This window comes from Mirounga leonina, unplaced genomic scaffold (genome assembly GCF_011800145.1).
Source record: "Mirounga leonina isolate KUSES-001 unplaced genomic scaffold, KU_Mleo_1.0 Mir_170, whole genome shotgun sequence".
NCBI classification, from domain to species: Eukaryota; Metazoa; Chordata; class Mammalia; order Carnivora; family Phocidae; genus Mirounga; species Mirounga leonina.
The window spans coordinates 26,813,444-26,831,300 of record NW_023270433.1 but is presented as its reverse complement, the minus strand read 5'-3'; the positions used below and the strand labels follow the sequence as shown (position 1 = coordinate 26,831,300).

The window sequence follows — 17,857 nt, the reverse complement described above, 5'->3', positions numbered from 1 at the left end:
CCAATGTACCGAAATGAAGTGTAATGAGAAGGTAAGGACACAGTTCTCGCCCTCAAGGAACTTTCGAGGCTGATAAGGGAGATGAAGAAACGTCAAGAAAGCAGGAGGAGGAATGAGGAATGAGGTCATGCAAATGACCAAGATGAGGTTTGTCTGTAAGTGCTTGGGGGGAGGGAGGAGAGTCAGGCTGAAGCCAAATTCTGGAAAAGGACAGACGGCCAAAATTCTCTTGAGGTTGTGGCTGGGGGCATCTCTCATCATGGCAGGGCCAGGACACCCTGTAGTTGTAGTGCTGTGTAAATACTAGGTGCCTGTAAGTGTTTTTCAATGAATAAATAAATCAACAAGCAGATAAACATAGAGAAGATTCTTCAAAACCTAAGATCTGGGGAGTAGACTGGGAGAGGGAGGAGAAAGGAGTATAGTGGGGGCCAGAGTGGGGTGGCTTGGTACCTCTGGTCTCTGTTTTCTCCGTTATGTAGCTGGCAGGAAAATGAGTGGAGAAGCCAAGAATATGGAGAAGGTCAGATGTCTGAAACGGCCCTTCTTCCCTTTGGCCTAGCTAATTCCTACCCTTTTTTTTTAATGACTTGGCCCATGAGTCATCTCCTCCAGGAAGCCTGCCTGGACTTTCCCACCCTCAAGATGGGTTAGGTGGCTGTCCTTGTGCTCTAATAACTTCCTCTGTTTCCCTCAAGCAGCACACGGATGGAGCTACAGTTGTCTGGGCACACATCTTTTTGCCAGAAGAAGAGAAGTGCCTTGAGGGGCGTCTGGGGGTGCTCAGTTGGTTAAGCATCTGACTCTCGGTTTCAGCTCAGGTCATTATCTCAGGGTCGTGAGATGGAGCCCCGTGTCGGGCTCCGTGCTCAGCATGGAGTCTGCTTGAGATCTCCCTCTCCCTCTGCTCCCCCTGCTCACATTCTAAAATCTTAAAAAAGTGCCAGGACTTTGTCATTTCAAAGCACAGCACTGCCTGCCACAGAGGAAGCACCAGAAGATCCGAATTCAAGTCCTGGCTTTGCTCTTAGTGCGAAGTGTGGAGCCAGGAACCTTGCTTTTCCCCTTTTCTTAATCTCTCTGGGCTTTGGTTTCCTTGGACGTAAAATGGAGCTAATACCGTTCACAAGTTGTTGTGAAAACCAAGATCAAGACTGGGAAAGTACTCTTTCAGAAGGAAAGAGCTGATGGGCCTCGACAGTTTACACGGGTAACTGACAGGGTGTACATGCTTATCACGGAGCTGGACTGGTCGCGAAATTCAATGTGAGTCCCCACTGCCCACGGAGAAGACTCAGACTCACTATCCAGCAAAAGGCCAAGCGAGCGTTCCTGCTGCAATCTCTCCAATATGGACCAAAATACTCCACCCACGAACTCAGCCTCCTCGGTTGCGCCTGGAGGAGCAAACGGTGGCCTCTCCATTTCCCGAATGCTTTGCTTTGGATGTAGAAAGGTAGGGCAAAGGGAAGAAGAAAAAAAACAAAAGCCAAAAAAAAACCCAATTCAGGATCTTGGAGTCTAAAGAACAAAACAAGTGAAATGTGTGTCTGTGCGCTGAGGAAGAACAGGGCAGATTCCTCAGTCTCTTGCCAATCCTCTGAGCCAGGCCTCACTGACCAAGCTAAGGAAAGACTTCCACAGTGGCCACAGGAGAGGCCCTGCACCAGGCAAGATGCTTTCTCGGCCACTTAACGTGGCTTCCGGCCTCTCCCGCCCAGCAGAGGACGAGGAAGGAGGGGGAGGGCCAGCGGGGAGGAGGGAGGGCCAGCAGGAAGGCGGAGGAGGGAAGCCCTCCACAGAGCCGGCCAGGGTTACTCTCGGTCAGTACCCTCCAGGCCCCAGCTCAAGTTTCAAGATCCCTGTAGTCGCTTTTGTTCAACATGAAAAGGAACCACAGCAATCAGCTGCTTGAGAAGTAGGTGGAGAAGGCAAAGGAGAAAAAAAAAGACTAGCAGAAAGCGAGCACGTCCATCCAAGGCCCAGGCAGTCTTCTAAAAAGGACCCCAAGAGGGTCTCCCAGCCCTCACCCTGTCAAATGGGCAATGGCCTGTAGGGGACCAGGCTGGATTCTAACTCCTGGCTTTACTCAGCTGAAGCTTGTCCGGCCGTACAAACAAAACCTTAAAACATTTCTCTGCTATGGAAGGGCTGGTAACACACACACTCAGGTGCTTTTTGTTGTTAGGGTTTTTCTTTTTTTCCTGATGTTAGGGCTCTACTTTCTTCTGCAAGAATAGCTTGGATTTCTTTACTACACTGAGGGCTTGCTGAGGGGATATGTAGGCATAACCAGTATAAGGTTCTGGAGTCTGGCTACCCTGGTTCAAACCTCAGTTCCAGAATTTTCCAGTCATGTGGCCTTGGAGAGATCACTACGCTCTCCGAGCCTCCAGTTTTCTAGAAATGGAGGTTTACCTTTACTAGGAGTCTGGGTTATTTTAAACAAGTTCAAAACAAATGTTGATAAACTCATAGATGACAATTATGTATAGTGGTCCCAAGAGAAACCAGAATATTTAGGGTTATGCTCCCTGAACCCTTTGTGGCAAGTACCAGGGAAGCCAGAGTCTTCTCCTGAGACCAATGGAAGTACTCTAAGCTTATGACACACATAGGGTTAGCTTGCATTAATTCAATAAACTACAGAATGGCTACCGAACCCAAAACACTAGTACTGTGGTTCAAAGGAACAATATTTCTCCGTGCTCCTTGAAGGTAGGAGCCTGTAACAAACGAGATGCTATCTGAAGACATGATCCCTGTCCTTGCCAAGGGGAGATGGAGAGGGATGAGGTGGGCAGACCTGTGAGCCTCCAGCCCTGTCTGCAACTCCACAATCAGTCATCGTTAAAATCAGGGGGTGGAGAGTGACACCTACTTTCTACTTCACCTAGACATCTACAGTGGCAGACCCATGTCTTACTGAGAAGTGGGCAAGATGTGCTGTTGGTTGCTGCTGGAATGAGGACTGATGTCAGCTGATAAGAACCTGAATGGCAACCAGGTCCCCAAAGAATGAGTGGAGACAGTGGCCCCAGGGGGAAAGGGTGATGGGTTCACACTGGCCAGGAGCACTCCTGATGCAGTCGGGGTGACAGGCAGTCCGGCTGGCTCTGGAAGCCCAGCAGGAAATGAAGGTAACAAGAGATGAAAGGTAATGGAGGTCACACTGGCCCACATGAATTCTGGACCTGAAGAGAAAGAGAGGAAGAGATGAGGAGCCAGCAGTAGACAAAGCAAGGAAAGAGCTGAAAGCACTGTTCATGGAGAATGCTTTGTGAAGGCCAGGGAGGTGGGAAGGTGCGAGAAGATGCCTGGAAAAGGCAAAGAACAAGGAGAAGGAAAGAGGCCAAAAGTATGAAGAAGCACAGAGTCCAGAACAGGAAAGACTGTATCAAAGAGAAAGGACAGAGAAAAAAAGAGCTGGGAAGAAAGAAGAGAGTTTGAGGCATCAATCCTCACTGATGAGCGGGTCTCCAACTGAAAACGCAACCAGACACACCTAACACCAGCAGTGTGGGAGCGGAACTAGCCCCAGGACCTCGAGAGCTCTAGGAACACAGGAGAGGGAAGGAAGAGGAGTTTAAGATGAGGTAGGGGCTGAAAAGGGATTCATTCTTTCCAGGGCTGAACTAAAGGAATAACTGTTAATATATATAATGTATAAATAACTTAGCTTTCCTTTACTTTCAAAACAAAATGTATCAAGATAGGGACAAAGGAGTGATTTGTGGGCAGAGGAAGGTGATTAGCATTTACAGAGCATCAGACTCTGTATATGTACTCTTTTTCTAGAATGCCTAAAACAAGCTTACGAGAAATGTCAGAGTCCCATTTTTCAAATGTGGAAACAGACCCAGAGGGGTTAATACCCTATCAAGGTCACAGAGCAAGCAAGTGGTAAATGCGAATTTAATCAGCTCTGGCTAAAAAGCTTTGGCTCTTTCTACTTTATGGGGAATTCAATGCATCATTTCACTCTTTAAAATCACTTTATCACATTTTTGGCATCAAAAGATGGATGATGCCACCCATGCTTCCTGGTATTGGAATAAGGCAACATGGCAGCATGATGCGGTGGAAAAAAGCTAAGCCTCGGGGTCAAACAGACCCAGATTCAATTTACAGCTTTATTCTGTGACCCTAGGCAACAGACATAGCCTGTTTTGAGCTTTTTGAGCCTGTTTCCTCGTCAATAAAATGGAGATAATATCAACCCGCTAATGCCACTGTAAGCCTTCAATGTAACAATGTATCAAAATGTAAAATAGCATCATGACTTGCTGCAACTTCATCTGATGTTCGATGAGGTGTCACTCCAAGATTGTCTTTTGTGCCTCAATGCAACAGTGATGAGAGCACAAGAGATGGGAGGCTTTCAGCTAGAAACACACTGGACTCCCAAACTGTTCTTTGCCACCCACGGGGTAAATAAATCTTTGGAAAAGCGAGACACATGAAACACTGTTCTTGAAACAATGTTTTTGACGTTAACAATCCAACGTTTTTAAAGGCAGTCTACCATTGTGGGGTACATGCTGTCCTGTAATTGAGTGTAATTGTGTTTTCTATTCTTTTTTTTTTTTTTAAAGGTTTTATTTATTTATTTGACGGAGAGAGACACAGCGAGAGAGAGAACACAAGCAGGGGGAGTGGGAGAGGGAGAAGCAGGCTTCCCACAGAGCAGGGAGCCCGATGCGGGGCTTGATCCCAGGACTCTGGGATCATGACCTGAGCCGAAGGCAGACGCTTAACGACTGAGCCACCCAGGCGCCCTGTGTTTTCTATTCTCGTCTGGGTAAAGTTGACCTTTGATTCAGTTTAGTTCAAGTAATATTTCAACATAGCTGTGCAGCACTCCATCTACCTGATTACAGCCTAGCTGGGGCCAGACCCCTACCCTGGATGGAAACCAGCGGCCTGGGCTCCAGGACACAGCCTGGCTGTTGACAGGTCTGGGAAAACTTCCTCACGGTAGGTTGAAAAGTTTCAAAATATGAAACTCCAGGCCCTAGATCAGAGCTTTCAACAAGTGCATGCAGAACGTGAACTGCAATCACGCAAAGATTTCAAGAAATTTCCAGTCTGATGATATAACGATGACATACATGTCATCAGATCTCCCCAAAAGATGACTCACAGGGGGCCCACAAGGACAGAAAACAAAGTTTGGGGCTGCGGCCTCAACTTTGGTGGCTGTCCATAATGGAAAGAAGGGGTTCAGGCAGGGAAGGAGAAATGGTTGTGAGTCACAGGATGTTCTTTCTAGACAGGCCTTGGGGAACGTTCCACCCATGCCTGTTCCCCAATGAAGCTGGGAAGTGAAGGAAGTCTGGTATCTCTCCCAGAAGCCCTCTTGTCTCTTTGCTGATGCCAGCCATCCATACTCCATTATCCAGTGACCTTGGGGAAGTTTCTGGCTACCCTGGGCTGCTCTCTTTAGGATGGAGTAACAGCAGAGTATGAAAGACTGAAGTTCCAGCCTTCTTCCTCCCTTTACCAGCTATGCTGCTTTAGGCAAGTTACTTAGCCTCTCTGAACTTCAGCTCCTTCTTGTGCATAAAAAGGAACAAAATCCCCTACCTCACATGGTATGCAGTGAACTGAAGTACAAGCCTGGTGCCTCTTACAGGCCAAGCACTGCACTGAATGCTTTACCCATATTAGCTCATTGGTATCTCCATTTTGAGGAAACTAGAGACAGAGATGTTATGGAATTATCCAAGGTCACATAGGTGAGAAGCAGAAAAGCCAGATTTGAACCAAGGTGCCAAGTGTTCTCTTAGTGCTAAATTATACTGCTCAGTGGATGTTTACTGGATGTTTGCTCAACTCCCTGCCACCTTGCCCTGTCACCAACGCCTGCCCTGCCCTCGGGAGATCAGGTCTGCTTGGCTTTCAAAGATCAGAGCAGAATCAAAGGTCCACATGGTGAGTTCGCAGTATTACCAGTAAATCCAACAGTCACAAAGTTAGGACCCTTTTCCCTGAGTAAAATCCAGCATAACCCCGAGGACTTACTTCACGGAAGTCTTACAGAACCACATCAGAAAGGCCAAACCAACCAGATTTGTCCCATGAACATTCAGAAAATGGCAGCTATACCACTGACATACAAAATGTAGCTGAAGGGACGGAGAAGCTCCAGACCCAGGTCAGGATGTGGGGGTGCACGCAGAGCTGCCCTAGATCTCTCCTCCACGCCTGCCGCCTTCCAACCCTCGATCTCCATGATGTGGCATGTCTTCCAAAGTGACATCTCTAGCCCAGTGACAAAATGCCCAAAGTTCTTCCTTGTTCTTTCCTAGAAAAGTTCTCATAAACTTCAGAGGGCTCTATATCCCGGACTGAAGGCATTTCCGAAGCCCCTGGACCAGGTGCGGTGGGGGGCCAGTTGTAACCCTAGTCCTCACTGGGAGGTGCTGGGATAGGTCCTCCAGGCCACAGCAAAGAGCCACATAGCCCACGCACTACCCAACTTCAGGGAGCATAATTCTCAGGGGGAGTGCCATTCACGTGGATAGTTGGGTACATGGCATCTACAGATATGTGTAACTTGCCAGTCCTACTTATATAGCTTGAAAGCCATCTCTCAACTGTCCCACCTACCTGGCCTGGCCTGATTCAGCAGGTCCAGAAGATGATCTTCTGAAGTCCCACAGAACACCCACTCAGCTTCCATTAAAAAGGATTAGGGTGGCTGTAATTTGGGACAGGGCCTGACACCTGGAAAGCTAAGATCTTGGCTAAGGATGAAAGTTGCTGAGTCCCTTACATGGGGGAGACTGGGGATCTGGCATCCAGCCACACCAAAGAACGCCCCCGTAATCCTATCCACTGGGCCAGGTCAGAGCTGATAAAGACACAGAACTTCCACAGCACCTCCACAAGCATAGGAATTGTCCCAGAGCAGCATAAGCAATGGTGTGGCTGAGGGAGCAGCCATGGGGTACAGCAGTGGACAAGAGCCTAACTATGAAAATGAGGGATAGTCGGGGAGTTGGGAACTTCTTATAGGGGATTTGAGGATGGTCCACCCAGGAAGGCAAGAAGCCTCAGCCCCACGATGTGCATTTCCCAACTTCTAGCCAAGCAGGAAGTGCTGACCGCGCTTGGCATAAACTCAAGAGGAGCCTGGGCCCCATGGTGCCATTTAGAGATGAGAGTCTGTAGTGGAAACTCCAGGATTTGGGGAAGGAATGAGGCATTGGGGTAAAGTGGATGTTTGAGCAGAGATGTTCAGCAGGAAGCTGGCTAAAGAGCCTGGTGGGTAGCACTAACCGATACGTTTAAATAGCTGAAAAGGAAACAAGTAGAAAAGACAAAGCAGAAAGCAAAGGGACATCTCTAGCTCAGTCCTGATCTGAGTGACACAGGCCTACTGGGGAGGCCTTGGCTCTGGCCAGTCGGCTAGTCACCCCATCTGAACCTGCCGGATTCACCAGAGAGGGGCAGGTGGGCTGGTGTGGTGGCAGAGCCTGGGGGGAAGGGCCAAGAGGGAGGCTAAGGAAGATGGCACTTCTTCCTGTCTCCCCAGGGCCTCTGGCAAGAGCAGCTGCAGGTCTGTGAGGCCTGAGGCCGACACAATTTGGGAGTCTCTCTTTATGAAAAAGAGTATTTTTTTTAAAATATTTTTTAAAAATCCTGCTTTTGACACTTTCTGATAGCTAAGATCTCTACCAGGGCCTTCAAAGGGGCCGAGGAGAGTGAACCTTCTTTAGCTTCTCAGTAAATCTACTTCCGGCCTCCAGGTTCATGGCAGCACCTGTAACGTTCTGGAAGGTGAACCTTGTGGAAGAAAGCAAGCCGAGACTATATGAAGAACTTCTGTCATTATTATTTAGCCTGGTTGATTTGGGTTCACACGAGGGAAATTACATGTGCTGGGATTTTATACCTTTCAAAGCACTTTCACTTGACCCTTAAAATATTCTGTGAGGGAGAAAGGGCAGGTATTTTCTCTCATTTTTATTCCACAAAGATCCCCCGATTGCTTACCATGTGCCTGCTAATGCTTGGGGGAGAGCCGTGAACAAGGCCCCGTCCTGCCTTGGAGAACTACAGTCTGGGGGATAGCCCACATCACTGGTTAGTCCCAGGTGACCCCCCCCTTCCAAGTACTGACCAAGTTTCCAAGATTAAACATTTTCAGGTCGTTGTGCCAAAGTCCCAATTTCAAGGCAAGGAAAGTCAAGGCCCAGAGAGGTTGAACAAATTGGTAAAACCAAACAGTCAGCCAGGAACAGAAGGGGAGATGAGCCAGCTCAGATTTATCATGTGTCAACTATGTGCTGTGCCCCCCCTATTAGCCATCCCCACAGATGTCATCTGAGCTAATGTTCAATGACCCTTGGGTAATCTCTACTTTCTAGGTAAACTGAGGGTCAGAGATAATCTAAACATGCTCAAGGTTCACAGATAATGAGGGGAAGAGCCTGAATTTGTTCCCAAAACAAACCTTAACACAAAGCCCCAAATTCTTTCTCTTCTACCAGCATATTCCAATTTTCCATCATTAACAAACTGCTCTCACAAGTTTTGCCATATGGACAGAAAACAAAAATGTATTCTGTAACTTCACGTTTTCTATTTAACATCCTCCTAAGCAATACCACCCATGAAGTTGCAATTTGATGGGGAGTTAAAATTAAAAGTTGTAGTCTGTATACTGCTTGAAATAATCTCAGATACTACATCAAACTCACTCAGAGAAACGCTCATCCTTGCCAGTCTGCATCTCAGAGACAGAATCTAAACCGGTCACTCTTTCTACAGTTCCTGAGAATTTGTGCAATTTTTGTATTTCTGCTGTGTTGCAGTCACGATGGGGACTTATGAAGAAGGAATGCTCCTCACATGGACTCCCAAACATTAATTTAACCTCTGCTCAACCCATGTGGTTATAGATTTTGGAAGAAAATAATAAAATGTCCAAAGAGTTCCAGTGATGAGAAAATAGGGCAAGGCCCCTCTGTAAGGCTTCCTACGTGGGTTTCTCATTAGGATAGTTTCAAGAGTAATTAGACTTGTCTGTGATTTAATTCTTAAAACTAGAGGCCTTCTCAGTTGAAGGATGCCTGGAACAGCATAAGACAGCACTGTAGAAAGAGAATTTCATGAAGCAACATTTCGCCGTCCTCCATTCCCAGAATAACCTTCTGGTGGCGGTGCAAACTTGGAAAAGTCCCTCCCCCTTCTGGATCAGGTTATTTTCTAAAATAGAAGTTCCATATGAACCGGGGACATTTTGTTTTGTACACCTTTGTGTCCCAGCACCTAGAACACTTGTTGGCACGTATTAAGTTCAATCAATATTGGCTGAATGACTGAATGAGTCAACCCATTTATCTATAAACGAACTAAAAGACCTCTAAGGTCTCATCCAATAAATAGAAATAAAATGATGCTCCAGTCCAGGAAGCCATGGGATTAGAAGATAGTATCTGAGTACAGACCCCCCATATCCACAAATTATCTGTGGATAGTCTAGTGAATCTAAGCTGAAGGAAATAACAAGTCTTCCAACTAGATCACAGGCCAGGGGCCCAGCACTGACGACACCATAGGCTGGTGAATCTGTAAGAGCCTGAGTAGTAGTAGTCCAAAGGGGTTATTAGTCTCCAGTGGACTGGTCGAAACCTCCAGCCTTAGGCCACAGTCATTAAGGACTTGGATGAGAACAAAGAGAGCTAGTTATCAAATTCCTATGTGACAGGAAATAGTAAGAAGCAGCAAATATACACATGGCAAAATCAGAATCTAAAATGGTTTGGGTAGGACAGAATGACATAGGGAGTTTAAAAATGTAAAATAGAAAGGAAATAGATGTTTTCCCTTTTGGCCAACAGCATGATTAAGAAATGGAGAACAAGTAACTTGCAATACTGTGTATTTAAAAGACTGCAATACTGGTTGACTGCATGCAGAGTAGAAGTCAACAGTGTGACGTGGATGCCAAAAAGTCCAATGCAATCTCATATTGCATTAACAGAAATAGAGTGCTCACAACACGGGAGACAAAAATCCCCTTCTACTCCATGCTGGAATACCGTTGCAATTTCTGATAAACTTCAAGGAAGACAGTATGGTGATTAACGTAACGTAATTAAAAAAAAAAAAAAAACTTCAAGGAAGACATAAACACACTGAAACACAACCAGAGGAAAGGCAGAAATCAGGGAGGAAAAAATATTCCAGAAGAGGAATGGAGGACATTTAGCCTAGAAAAATCAAAGACTTTAGGAAGAAAGGGGGAAAAAAAAACACAAGAGCTGTCTTTAAATATTTCAAGGGAAATCGAATTAGCCTCATCGACTGGAAGGTAAAGCAGGGTAGTGAGTATGTTCTGCTAATTAGAGCTATTACTCCCCAAAATGGGCTGCCATGTGAGAGGTAGGTCTCATCATAGGAAGTGGGTGTGTAGTAGAGAAGGTTGATGAGGGCAAGGATCCTTCCAATCCTGACAGTGATGGTGTAAGAGGGCTAAGCCCATCATCATACCATGAGTAGGGCTGTCGGTGCAGATAAACACAGGTCTCTAGGTTAGGATCTACACTGACATACCCCAGCCTTGGATTCTCTCTGAAATCTAGAGTGCTATTCAAATTTGGCAAAAAGTGACTGATTTTGCCTAGAAGAAGCAACATTTCTGAGCATTTCCCTCCAGTCCAAGGCCTGGCTTAGTGGTGCAAGACAGGCAAAGAAAGGGGGGACCGATCTAGAAGGAGCTGCAGGGTAGACAAGGGAACGGACTGGGTGAATGGAGAGATGAGTAATAAGCATTGCTATAATATAATCAAAATCAGAGGAGATCCTCTCTTCAGAGCTCTGCAGAGAAAGTTTTTTGGACACAGGTTTGTCTTCTCTTCTCCACCCTACCTTATGTCTCCAGTTGCTCAAAGAAGAAAAATGGTCCTGTGTCTAAGGAAGCTCCCACTAAGATCTAAAACTCAGCCCCATCCGTTAGTCTGTTTCCCCAGCCATGAAGTTGAGAGGCAGAAGAGCAAGGCCAGGTGCTCAGAAATGCCTCACTGACACCTAAGAATTAGAGTGCCTCCCACTTATTGAACATCTATTATGCGTCAGACACTGTGTCAGGTCTGACATTTTATGTTCCAAGTTACCTATTATTTTACAGCTGAAGAAATTAAGGCTCAGAGAGGTTAAATGGTTTGGCTAAGATGTCACCACTTCAAAGTAATCACAGCTCATATTCACTAAATACTTCCTCTGTGTCAGGGGCTGTTTTTAAGGAATTACATGTGTTATCTCATCTATTCCTCACGACAATCCTACCAGATAGGTTCTCCTATTGTCCCCATTCCACAGATGAGAAGAATAGCCTCAAGGGGCCTAAATGACTTATTCACAAAGTCACAAAGCTACAAAGTAAAATACCCTAGCGCTCTTTCCTATGGGACACACTGAGTCTCTGTAGTAGGAGAAATAACCCCAGCTCTGCCTCTGGTCTGCCAGGCAGGGGCCTCCAGCAGATCAGAAAGGACAGAGACTTTGATTGGTGGCTGCGACCTCTGGGTCCTACGATGGGACAGAGATGCGTGTGCAAGGTCAGGGGCCTACAGGGCAAGGAAAGAGCACCCAGAGGGCCCGGCCGGGCAGCCCAGAGTGGTCCAGCCAGGAGCTCGTCGCAGCTGACCCAGGAGCCCACGCACGGCCACGCCGCTCTTCAAGGGGAAGCGACCCCTTCCCCCTACCACCTACACACGACTCCCCAGGCCATCGGGCCCCAGCTGCTCACTGCATCTTCTCTTGCCGGGGGAAAGGGCCATTCTGTCTTCCTAAGAAAATGCTCCAAGTCTGGTGGAAACTCTAGCACTTCACACCACTTCTTCTTTTGCCAAGTGGGTCACAAACCGGGAGGCTTTTCAGCAGAAGCTGACCCTCCCCATCCCTCCTAAAACACCAAACCGAGTAAAAGGTACTTTCCTGGAGGGGGCAGTGGCAGCAGTTGGCCTGTGATGGGGAGTAATTTATGACTGACATTGTTTAGAACCACCGGTACATGGTGATGACAAAAAGCAGACCCACTCTTAGTCAGCTTCACTACTGCTTTTAAATTCTCTACAGACCAGGCACGCCGTGACTGCCTGCACCCGGGAGACTGTCCCCCTGGTAGGCCACTGCCTGGCAGGCTGCTCCATGACTTCTGCAGCCCATGCCTGCTCCTCAGACACTTCCTCAGTGGCCGGCAAGAAGCTCCCCGGGCACTTACCAGATCAGAGATGAAGACTTCACTTTTAAAAGATCAGACGTCAAGCGCCCATCAGACGAAATCAAATGACTAGGCAGAAGATGAGCTGCATTTCCCTTTTAGAACTTTCACCTATCCATATCAAGTTGCAACTTTAATTGCTCTTAGGTGCACATAATCATCCCGTCTATAAATCAGCCCATTCGAGGCAACCATACGGGCAACTCCAAAAAAAAAAAAAAATGGAGTTGGCAGCAACCCGCACCCCCCCAACTGTCCTAACGCGGGGCCTGTGCCCTTCCTCTCCGGTGATTTTTCTTCTGTCTCCCCGGAGGAGGCCAGCACATTCACTGTCTTCCAACACCTGCAGAGAGGCCACACAGGCCAGCCACTGAGGAGGAAAGCTCCCTAGGGAAGTGCTGAAGGAACAAGTAGCAGGCCACCTGGGCTGCCGTCTCACCCCGTGTAGGCCGATTTCCAATCATGAACCAATGCACAGAAGGCGTTTGCTTACCTGGACTGGAACGCTCTATCTGCTGCAACGTCCTCAGAACTTGGTGTATGTCCTTCATGCTGGTGTCTTTCTGGCTATACAGAAGAAGCCGCTGAGCATCTGAGAACAGGCGAGACACGCTGCAGGGGGTGCAAGAAAAGAAGAAAAGCCCTGGTTAGACTAGCTGCCTCTCTGGCTTGAAGAAAGTACCTGCCAGGAAAACATGCCCCCGCCATGTTTTCCATGGGCCAGCCCTGGTCCACTCCCACTGCTCGCCACAGCCAGCAGCACCGATAGTCTGGGCTCTTTCCCATCCACCTGCCATCCCTGCCCTGAATGCTCTTCCCGGGTGTCCACACAACCAAATCTTACCACCCTTCAAGGCCCAGCCCACGTGCCTCCTCTCCAGGAAGACCCCCACACACACATCCAGGACCAACTTATCCATGAGACACAGAAGCACAGTGCCTAGGGCCCAGGATGCTCTTAGGGGTCCACAAAAATTTTTAATGTCTTTTAAAATCAGAATTAAAAAAAATGAAATTCAGAAATTCAGGATGAATATATAGGATAATGAATCCAACCTAGATTATAGTCATCTTTACACCAACACAGTTTATCAAATAAAATTTTTAATATTTCTGCGTGCAAGGAGGTCCCTGAAAGCTACAAAGCCTAAGGTCCACGGACGTTATAACGTTGTCCCGTCTGGCCTGGCAGCAGCTTCCTCGGAACTGTCCTGATACATCTCCTACAGTCCTTTGTCCACTCGAACTCATGCCACGGTTCTGTGCATTCCAAGAATCTTCAATGGCTCATTCAGCAAACACTTACTAAGTCCATATTTATGTCCAGTATTGAAGCCAGGAGCCAGGAAGACAAAGGCAAAGGAAGCAACATCCTGGCCCTTGGGGAACTCACACCGGGGAAGAGAGAGACCTGCAGACATTGGGACACCGCAGTATGACCGGGCAGTGACAGAGTCAGAGTGAATCTGGGAGCAAAGGACCAAACTCGCCCAGCCCAGGCAGTGAGCTCCTTGCGGGCAGGCTCCCTCCTGTGCATATCTCTGTACCACCTCCCCCAGCACCTAGACCAGCCACTTCAAATGCACAGGAAATGTTGTTAAGTGAGTAGGCTAATGAATGCACAGAGCTGACATGCTGCATCTCCCCCTCCCCTACTTACTGACCGGTTTTTGGAAGAATGGCCCCCAACCACAGGACCCTTATTGTCATAGAGCTGCATATTGTTACTCCTAAAATGCACCAAAGTAAGATCCCACAGTCTTAAATCCTGGCAGCAATTCTCCGTGCCCTTGTTCTTCAAATCTTTACAAAAACAACCTCACTCAAATTCAACCATTCAAAATTCTCCAGAGGTTGAGAAGGGAAGGAAGAGTATTAACTGACAAGTTTGGAAAGAAAACCCGATATAGTACTTACATGGATTTGTTAAAGTTTCCAAGAACCCCAGGGGCCTCACCGGGAGTCGGATAACGGAAACAGGGGTTATTGGCATTACAGATAATCCCCTGAACCCAAGGAAGCGTTCCTGCAGAGGGCATGGCTTTGTTTGGAAAGTGGCCTATGAAATCAAGAAGAAGAAAAAAAAAAAAGAGACACATTAACTTTCTGAGGCAATTTTGGGGACTCGACAGGACCCTCTATCTCTTTTGCTTCCACCCGTACACTGCTCCATCCCAAATGTGTGTGTCCCATCCCTCACACCCCAGACACCTGCCACCTCTGGACTAATCCCAGCCTGAGCTGGAAACTTGGCATCAGACAGTAGTTCTTAATCTACCTGCATCATCTGTGGATGGGGGTTCATGACCTCAGCCATGGGGAAGTGACGAGAGGGGCAGAGTAGACCACACACAGAAAGTGCCTGACGACCCTTACTTCACCTTCCACCGCCTGCCTCACTTGCCAGAGACATGGAGGGCCCTGGGAATGGCCTGATCCAATTCCTTCATTCTCTAAGGAGACCACAGCAAGATGAAGTGGCAGGTGGAGAATGCTCAAGGAGGGGCGCCTGGGTGGCTCAGTCAGTGAAGTGTCTGCCTTCAGCTCAGGTCATGATCCCGGGATCCTGGGATCGAGCTCCACGTCAGGCTCCCTGCTCAGCTGGGAGTCTGCTTGTCCCTCTCCCTCTGTCCCTCCACCTCCACTCATTCTCTCTCTCTCAAATAAAGAAATAAAATCTTAAAAAAAAAAAAAAATGCTGAAGGAGTCAGTGGGCAGGACTGGGAGTGGAACCCACATTTCCGTGATCCCAATCCACATTCCTTCCCTTATATCTGAGGCTTCCCTTGTGCTCTATCTCTTCTCAGTCCCCTCGGGTACTATCCTTTGTTGGCCAAACATGTTAGTTTCTCTTCCTCTGCCAGCTCATAAGCTCCTTAAAGGCACGTAATAAACATGCTAACTTGGGGTCAGATGTCATCTGTGAAGCTACCTTTGTTGTCAGTGTTGTTCTGCCGCTCATCCAAACTACGAGCCCCATCCCATAGGTCACCTCCTCACTCTCCTTTCCCTTCGTTACGGAGGAGCTGCTGACAAACAGCAGGTTTGGGGGTCCTTGGGTAGGTCCTCAGTGTCAGAGGCACACCTTGGCTGTAGTAGGCAGCCACAGGGGCCACTGATGAGGATCAAGATAAATGTGCCCTGGGACCAGGGGCTTTTAGCGGAAGGACCAAGCATGTGTGAATTCCTTTGGACAGAAAGGCCATGGCTCCAGCTTTCATCATATTCTCAGGGTTACCTGTGACCCTAAGAGAGTTAACAACCATTAAAAACAATGGCTCTAAGTGACAAAGGGCTGTGCAGTTTTACAGGGGTTGGGGTCAGACCTACAGGGATTCATATCCAGTCCCCGCAACTTGCTAAGTAGCAACTTCGGCCAAGTTACCCAACCCCTACGTCAGTTTCCTCGGGTGTAAAACGGTGACAGAAATACAGTGGACTCCACAGAGCTGCAGTGAGTAGTGCGTGAGTTCTTACAGGCAAAGCAGGTAACAGAGAGCCTGGCCCAGGGCAAAGGCCCGGAGAGCGAGCCTGTCAGGACGGTTGCAGCACTCTGGTTGTGAGCCTACGACAGTACTCATTCCACCACTGTCCAGCCAGAAATACTCCTTCCACCCCACAGCTACGACCTTCCTCCAGAGCAGGAATCCCGTTTCATTCATCTTACTCTTTTCACGCAGATATGCTAACAGAGTCTCCCCAGAAGGTAAGCTACAGCCAGAAATTGCTACCCTCTGCATTTCTAATATTGGGGTCCCTTTTTTCTTTTCCTTCTATCATAGTCCAACCAGAGAGGCAACCTCCAAAGCAAGGATGTAACAAGATCTGATCACTGTGGCCACCCTCTGCAGGGACTCTGGCCTGTTGAACGTTTACTCAGTAAACCTCCTTATCTCCCTGTTAATAGTTCAAGGAAAACCAAACAAGGTCCCTTGCCTAGGTCAGCTGCTCCTCATGCAGGGAAAAGTTTATGCAACCCAACCAAATACTCGAAGAATTAAGGGATTCTCTTTAACCTCCTGAAGATACTGGCAGCCAAAATAGGGTGGTGTTGGTCCAGGCAGCACTGGGCAGTGGAGGGGAAGTTATTTCAAGCTAATCCCTGGGGATTAAAACAAAGACCCTTCCCTAGAGGTCCCACCCGATTTGCAAAAAAAAAAAAAAAAAAAAAAGGCAGTATGGGGACTTGGCATTTGGTATACAGGACGACAATCAAATATCGTAATGGACCTCCACAGCCCAGGGAAGTGATTAGGACCTTGATGGCTCTCGATCAAACTCGGAAAGATTTATGGGGAAGAATTAAACACCCATCTTTTGTTCCCAGGCACAAGACACCTCTGCAGGCTTCATCTTAGCTCTCTGCCCTTCTAGCGAGGTCCCTATTTAGGTGGTGAGAATAGGAAGGTAAGGTTGCAAGAAGTGCACAGGTGGGGGCAAAAGTCGCATCTGCCTTCTGTAAGTACAGCAATTTCATATTTCTTAGAATCTATAATCTAGATCTAGAGGGATCTGGGTTAAAATTCAACAACTTGCCCAAGGTCATGACCTCAGCAAGAGGTGTAGCAAGGATCCAAACAAACACCAATTTGTCTGATGCCAAGGTACGCACTATTTCCACTACACCGTCTTGCCTGCTTGTGATTATTCCTGAGAGAGCACAGCCTAGCAGATAAAAAGGCTGAGTTTTCCCTAAAACCCTAAAACATGTACTTCAGTGAAGCTTAGGGTAATGCTAAAATAAAATCAAATATGCATTTGTTCATTAATCTTTGGGGCACCAAAAGAAAAAGCAGAATTACATCCCAGGCCCACAAATTGAGCATATATTTCATTTTATGCTCTTTTCCTTTCTGGCGAAATCAGAAAAAACGCATCTGGTAGAATGTTCTTGAGGTTTTGTGGATTTTGGATTTTTTTTAAACTTCAATATGTCTAAGATGTATTAGCAAATCAGCAGGTAAAAAAACTGCCACTATGTGCTGTGACAGAGATGGGACCAGCCTAAGAACACAATTAAAAGGTGTCCTTAACCCCATCTCTTCCTCGAAGAACGGTATCCTGCAAAAATATCCTGCGCAGCCGGCGGGCTGTGAGCGAAGCTAGCTAATGGTAAGAAAAGGCACCGAAGCAATGGAACAGAGGTCCCAGTAAAACCTCCCACATAAACGTTGACCCTTCAGACTGGGACATTTCTGCGGTCAGTCCATCCAATGAGCCTAGCCAGGAGACAAAGACGGTGATGACAGAATGACACCCAGGACAACCACATGGGGTAGGTGTCGTCATTCCCCTTTGATAAACTTGAGGACAATCAGGTACAGAGAAGTGAAGTCACTTGCCCAGGGTGATATACCTAGTAAGCGTCGAGGCCAGGATTCAAACCCAGGTCACCTGACATCAAGAGCTTGTATTCTTAGCCACTACTGTATTTTCTACCCTCACTATGTAGGCCATCACCCAAACACATGGCCAGGAGTCAGATGACTGGAGCTCGATTTCCTCTGTGTCACTTATTAGATGTGTGACCTAGGGCAAGTCCTGCACTTTTTGGAACTCCAGTTTACTTATTGAGAAATTAAAGCAAACGCTAACAATGAGGGTCTGTTATACAAGGTTGTT

The 17,857-nt window shown here is 47.4% G+C and overlaps 1 protein-coding gene across 4 annotated transcripts in view; it reads right to left on the bottom strand.

The window, feature by feature from the left end:
- The window catches only part of ABCA1 (ATP binding cassette subfamily A member 1), a 126,442-nt gene that overhangs the window by 79,086 nt on the left and 29,499 nt on the right, over nt 1-17,857 (bottom strand). For all 4 annotated transcript variants that reach the window (XM_035016171.1, XM_035016172.1, XM_035016169.1 and 1 more), the window contains exons 4-5: nt 14,153-14,294; nt 12,729-12,847 (exon numbers count right to left, since the gene is read on the bottom strand). In XM_035016171.1, coding sequence (XP_034872062.1) covers nt 12,729-12,847; nt 14,153-14,294 — 261 coding nt within the window. The remainder of the gene's footprint in view (nt 1-12,728; nt 12,848-14,152; nt 14,295-17,857) is intronic.